The sequence below is a fragment of the Delphinapterus leucas genome, chromosome 1, assembly GCF_059928025.1.
Source record: "Delphinapterus leucas isolate spDelLeu-1000000601 "Yukka" chromosome 1, BTC_Dleu_Yukka2, whole genome shotgun sequence".
NCBI classification, from domain to species: Eukaryota; Metazoa; Chordata; class Mammalia; order Artiodactyla; family Monodontidae; genus Delphinapterus; species Delphinapterus leucas.
Genome location: NC_143129.1, coordinates 167,827,005 through 167,833,004, shown reverse-complemented (window position 1 = coordinate 167,833,004; position 6,000 = coordinate 167,827,005). Strand labels below are relative to the sequence as shown.

Sequence of the window (6,000 nt, the reverse complement as noted above, 5' to 3'; positions counted from 1 at the left end):
TGTGGATGCGAGCCCTGCACGACCAGGTCCCAGCCGACCCCTCCGGCCTCTTCTCCCTTCTCCCTATCCACCCATGACCCAGCCATACTGAGCTACCTGCAGTGTGATGATGCCCCGCCTTCTCCATCACCACACCTTTGCCCATGCCGCATTCCCTGCCTGGGAAGCCCTTCCTCCCATGGCTGTACTTCTACTGTCTTCCAGACCCAGTTCAAGCATCACTTCTCTGAGAAGCCTTTCCTAATGCTTCCCAAGATAGGGAACTCTTGCCTTTGTGTTCATCCTGTGATCACACCGCTCATTACACTGCACTGTATTAAGTGCTCTTTCCCCACTCCCAGCCAAGAGCACTTTGAGGGCAGAGACTGTGTCTGACCCACGTTGTGTGCCCTTCATTCTGCACGGGGGCTGGCCCGAAGCACCAGTCAGTATCCAGTGAATCCTTACAGATCTCAATTTGCTCACCTGGCTGTGCTCTTTCACTGCCAGGGGACTTTCGGAGAGGGTGGGGCCATTCTTGGCACTTCCCTGATCTCAGAGAAGGAAAGAACTTCTAGTAGACTCCTGGTGCTGTCTTCTCTTGCCTGGTACATTTTTCTTTCTAGAACTGCTCCTTCCTAACCTCTGGGGCTGTCGACCACAAGGCCTCACTCTGTACCACAGAGGTTGGCAAGACACTCAACCAGGGCAACTGGAGTGGCCTAAGCCCACCCCCTAGTGATAGGTTCATGGATGGGCAAGGATCCAGACAGGGCTGGTCAGAGCCCTTCTGGGGGATGGATATGGTTGTATTGGACACATTGTGGAGGACATGCTTCTTCGTTTGCTCTCAGGATGTAAACCCCAGGCTGCTGGTGGCCATCTATGAAAGGTATATATCAGAGTGGGTCTGAATCTTACCTCCACCACTTATTGGCTGGGTGGCCTTGGGCAAACTGCTTAACCCTTTACATTTACTGTAGTCTCATCTGCATAATGGGAGCGGTAACAGTACCTACGTCACGTTGTGGGAATGACCGGGTAAATATAGGTGAAGTGCTCACAACAGTGCCCGGTACAAAGGGAGTGGTCAATATCTGTTGCTATTCCTATATCACTGTGTGGGGAGATCCCACTGGAGAGCTAATGAGAATAAGAGAAAGAGGTCTCATAGCACTGGTGTTGCTGGATCCAGCTGTGCCTGAGGCCTTCCATCTCTTGCACTTCCCAGTTCCACAAACCAATTAACTTCTTTTCTGGTAAAACAAGTTTGAGTTGACTCTCTGCAAGTTATAACCCAAAGGGTCCTCCCACTGGAGTGTAGCGGGAAAAACGGAGGAGACAGGAGTCCAAGGGGCTCTCCTTTTAGTTAGCTGTTTGCATTTGGACAAGGGCTTCTTCTTAGGTTTCAGTTCCTCGTATGTCCAATGGGGTGGATGTCAGCCCTGCTTCCCTCTTGTGGCTCCTGTCAGGATCCATCTGTATAATGTTTGTGCCTCAAAAACGACCAGGTGCGAAAACACAAATCTCACCAAAGACTCTTTACCACATGTCACAGAAAACCCTAACTCTCAGCGTGGCTTCCGCAGGCCCTCCGCAGGCGGCCCCACCTGCTCTGTAGCCTCCCCTTCACTTTTGCAGTCTTCTCTGTGGCTACAGTGGGTTCTCCTCCATTTCCCAAACTCACCCTTGTGTCTTCGCTCATTTCGTTTCCTCTAAATGCCACAATTTGGAGCGCATCTCTACCTACCAAAATTCATCCATCAAAGGTCCCTTCCAATGAAGTCTCCTCCATGAAGCCCTGTCATCCTTAAGACTGTGTCTCTCTCACACGGAGTCGCCAGAAGTACCCTCTGCTTCCTGTGAACTTGCAGCACTCCCTTTATGGAGGTTGCTGGTTTGGAGATTACCTCAATTAGATTTTAACCTCCTGGGGGGAAGGGGCTGTCTTATTTGATTCCCCATTGCGCCCTACATTCCCTAGGGATGTAGGGATTCAGAGACTCATAGCTCCGATCAACATGCGTCCACAGTGATGAGAGCAGGTGTATCACCTCCTGAGCAAAAGAAACAGAACTGCCGCTCTCCTGGTCCAGCTTCCATCCCCACTGGAGGTGGGTATATGGACTTAATAATAAACCCTGTGCTGTTTACTTACAGAGACAACGAACGGACGTGTATCTCGCGGGTGAAATAGGATCTGAAACAACAAAAAGCTGCAGACACCTGGAGAAACTCACCCAAACCAGCATTCGCTGGAATCACCCAGTCTCCTGGCTTCACCCTGGTCACACTGCTGCCCACTGCTACGACCTGTCCAACACCTTCATTCCCTCCAACAGCAGGCAGCTTGGGAAGGAGGCCATAATTTCCTAAGGGAGAAGAGCACAGAGCATCATCCAGTGAAGCCTGGGCAGTGAAAGAGCATGGACTTTGGAGTCAGACAGACCTCAGCCTGTTCTGGCCTCTGCCTCTGACCAGCTGTGTAACTAACCAACCTCTCTGAGCCCGAGCTTCTTCATCTGTAAAGGGGGATAATACTCCTCAGCTTCATGGTTATTATGAAGATTAGATAAGGTAATGTAGGAAATGAGCCCAGCATATCGCACACTTCACAAGGGTTGGTTTGCTCCCCGCTGCAATCTTCCTAACTCAAAAAGCCTCACATTCCAGGGAGGGGAGGCCAGAGAGGGCTCACACGGCCTGTAGACGGCTCATCTGGAGAACAGCTGCTGCAAATCACAGGAATTTCACACCCACACCTGGGGAGGAATGAAACAGAGGTGGCGGCTAAGCAAAAAAGCCAATTAACATAAGCCACAGAAACCAAGGTTACCTTGGATCATATTAATGTCAGATGGATTGACAGGGGCTGCCAGCATCTTCACATGGACGTCTGATCCGCCCACAGCAGCCAGCTCCAGGTTCTTCAGTCTAAGCACAAAGCCAGAGAGAGATGTTCATGTCAGCCAGGCTAGCCAGGGAGTCTTTTGCTCAAATCATCTCCCCAAAGTAGGTCAGGCGGCAACATTTTTGAGCTGCCATTGTGTGCCCAGGAATTAGGGTTAAGAAAGAGAGGAGCTATAAGGAATTAGTACAGGACACAGAGTAATGCTCATTAACTGCAAATGGAAAGTCCCTAGTGACCTTTCCACTCCACCACCCACTCTAGCGCAGAAAATAGCTAAAACTCCTTTGGGCATTGTTTAGTAGTGGTTAGCGATGCTAAGAATCACCTGGTATACTAATATTATGGATTCTCGGGCCCCAGGGCTGACCTACTGAATCAGAATCTCTAGATAAGGGGCACCCCAAGTGGTGAGGGAAATAGAGATGGCCCATGGAGTTGGGAAAGAACTCCCTGGGTGACTGTGGTTCACCCCCTGGAAGGATGTCCCTTCTGGATGAGGATCTGGTCTGTCAGAAAGGATGCTGGATGGAGAGCTGCGGGCCTCAGGTGTGAAACTCCATCACAGGATGGCTGCGTCACCGCAGGCAGGTTTCTTCCCTGCTCTAGGCCTTCGTTTCTCCATTTGTAAAATGGGGGTGATGCCACCCTCACCCCCACTTGCATTTGATCACTTCCAAGAGCTCTTCCCATTTCAAGCCTGTGTGGTAACTCAGAGTACTCACAGTGGGTGTGCTGTAGACATCAGGGGACTAACATCTTTATCCACTGGAATGTTGGTTAATGGGTAAAACCTGCCCAGTGGCAATGCCCATGTGCTGCTTTTTTTTTTTCTAATAAAAGGAGACCTTCCAACCAGAAAGGACTGATCAGTGTATTAGACCAATGGATCCTCATGACTTTTAATTATCAGAGATTCCTTTTCTGTCTCTCTCCATACCTCTGAGACTTCATGTTTGCAGTGCTTTTCTCTGCCCAAATGTACTTGTTAATAATTCTCCTTATTTTTACTCACCAAAGGCAGATATAAAAGCCAACCAGAGGTTCTTAGCATTAGGCAACAGTGTCACTGCACTAAGCTGATGTAATTCCACCCACTTCCTGCTGAAATCTGATCTTTTAATTATACCTGAGGCTCCACTTGGGGTAAAAGTGTGATTTCTAAGAAATCGCTTGTACTAAGTAGTAATAATTGTGGCAGGCATTTGTGAGGTGTTTATTATACACCAGGTATAACACACCTGTGCTAAGGGCTTTAAACACATAATCTAAGATGTAACACCCCTGTGATGAAAGTATGACTATTCCCATTCTATCAAGCAGGAAATGAAGGCTCCTGGAGATGATGAAACTTACGCAGTGTAAGAGAATTGGTCAGGGTGGGGCTTATCCACTTTAAGAGTTGGCTCTCTTACTTACCTTGCTCTAAACCAGTACCTGAAATGAGCATGGGAATCCCTCTGACTGCCTACGAGGACCCCTGGGGACCCAACCTGGGAATCCCTGTACTGGATTATGACCAAAGTAAGGGAGGCCATGCTTTGCCATGATTGAGAAACAGCTGCAAAAAATCAAAATAAAAACACTCTCTACAGAAAATGGTTAACTAGGAAGGAGTTGATGACCAGGGCAGAGAGGATACAGAAAGGGCTTTTTTTTCCCTTTTAGGTTAAGTATTAAGGAATGTATGTTTTTGTTTTTGTTTTTTGCGGTACGCAGGCCTCTCACTGTTGTGGCCTCTTCCGTTGCGGAGCACAGGCTCCGGACGCGCAGGCTCAGCGGCCATGGCTCACGGGACCAGGCGCTCCGCGACATGTGGGATCCTCCTGGGCGGGGGCACGAACGCGTGTCCCCTGCACCGGCAGGTGGACTCTCAACCACTGCGCCACCAGGGAAGCCCGGAATGTATGTATTTATACATAGCTGGAGGAGGGAGAGTCCTCGTAATAATAATAACTACTGTTTGAGTATGTACCAGTCAGGCACGCAGCTGAGTGCTTTCCGTGTGAGCTTTCATATTATTCTGATTTTACAGCGGAGGAACAAAGGCGCAATAAATAACTTGTTTCAGGCCACCAAAAGTCGTAAGTGGCTGATATGGTTTGAACCTGGCAGTCTGACGCTAGAGAAGCCGGCTGGTGAACGGCTGACCCCACACCACGCAGAGGGCTGCAAGAGAAGCCTGGAGTAGTGGGCAGCCTTGACCATTGCTGGGCCTGCTTGGGGAGCTGGGGGCCAGGGGGAGGGCTCCACAGCCTCTCCACCAGGATAAGGAGGGAGGCGTCAGCCCAGACGGCACTGTTTCTCTGTGAACACATATGTAAGTCTGCCCTCCAGAGAAAAATCCTGCCCAGAGCAAATGGATTGTGGACTAGCTGCCCCTTTATATCATCCATACTGCTTCTCTCTTGCAGTTTGACAGATAATCAGAGTTTTTCTGTAAGCTGACAGAGTCCACGTGCTCAAGCTACTTAAAGACATTTTTTTCCTGCACATTTTCTACACGCTCTTCCCTCAGCCCAGAATTCCTTTTCCACAGCTTCTCTGCAAAGTGAGAAATTGAACTCACCCTTTAGGACCTGGCTGAAATTTTACTTCCCCTAAAGCATCTTTTTTTTGTCATGATATATTATTTATTTATTTTTTTAAACATCTTTATTGGGGTATAATTGCTTTACAATGGTGTTAGTTTCTGCTTTATAACAAAGTGAATCAGTTATACATATACATATGTTCCCATATCTCTTCCCTCTTGCGTCTCCCTCCCTCCCACCCTCCCTATCCCACCCCTCCAGGCGGTCACAAAGCACCGAGCCGATATCCCTGTGCCATGCGGCTGCTTCCCACTAGCTGTCTACCTTACGTTTGTTAGTGTGTACATGTCCATGACTCTCTCTCGCCCTGTCACAGCTCACCCTTCCCCCTCCCCATATCCTCAAGTCCGTTCTCCAGTAGGTCTGTGTCTTTATTCCTGTCTTACCCCTAGGTTCTTCATGACATTTTTTTTTCTTCTTAAATTCCATATACATGTGTTAGCATACGGTATTTGTCTTTTTCTTTCTGACTTACTTCACTCTGCATGACAGACTCTAGGTCTATCCACCTCATTACAA

The 6,000-nt window shown here is 48.8% G+C and overlaps 1 protein-coding gene across 1 annotated transcript in view; it reads right to left on the bottom strand.

Moving 5' to 3' along the window:
* The window catches only part of MECR (mitochondrial trans-2-enoyl-CoA reductase), a 37,353-nt gene that overhangs the window by 20,611 nt on the left and 10,742 nt on the right, over positions 1-6,000 (bottom strand). The window contains exons 2-3 of the mRNA XM_022551972.3: positions 2,816-2,913; positions 2,220-2,351 (exon numbers count right to left, since the gene is read on the bottom strand). Coding sequence (XP_022407680.3) covers positions 2,220-2,351; positions 2,816-2,913 — 230 coding nt within the window. The remainder of the gene's footprint in view (positions 1-2,219; positions 2,352-2,815; positions 2,914-6,000) is intronic.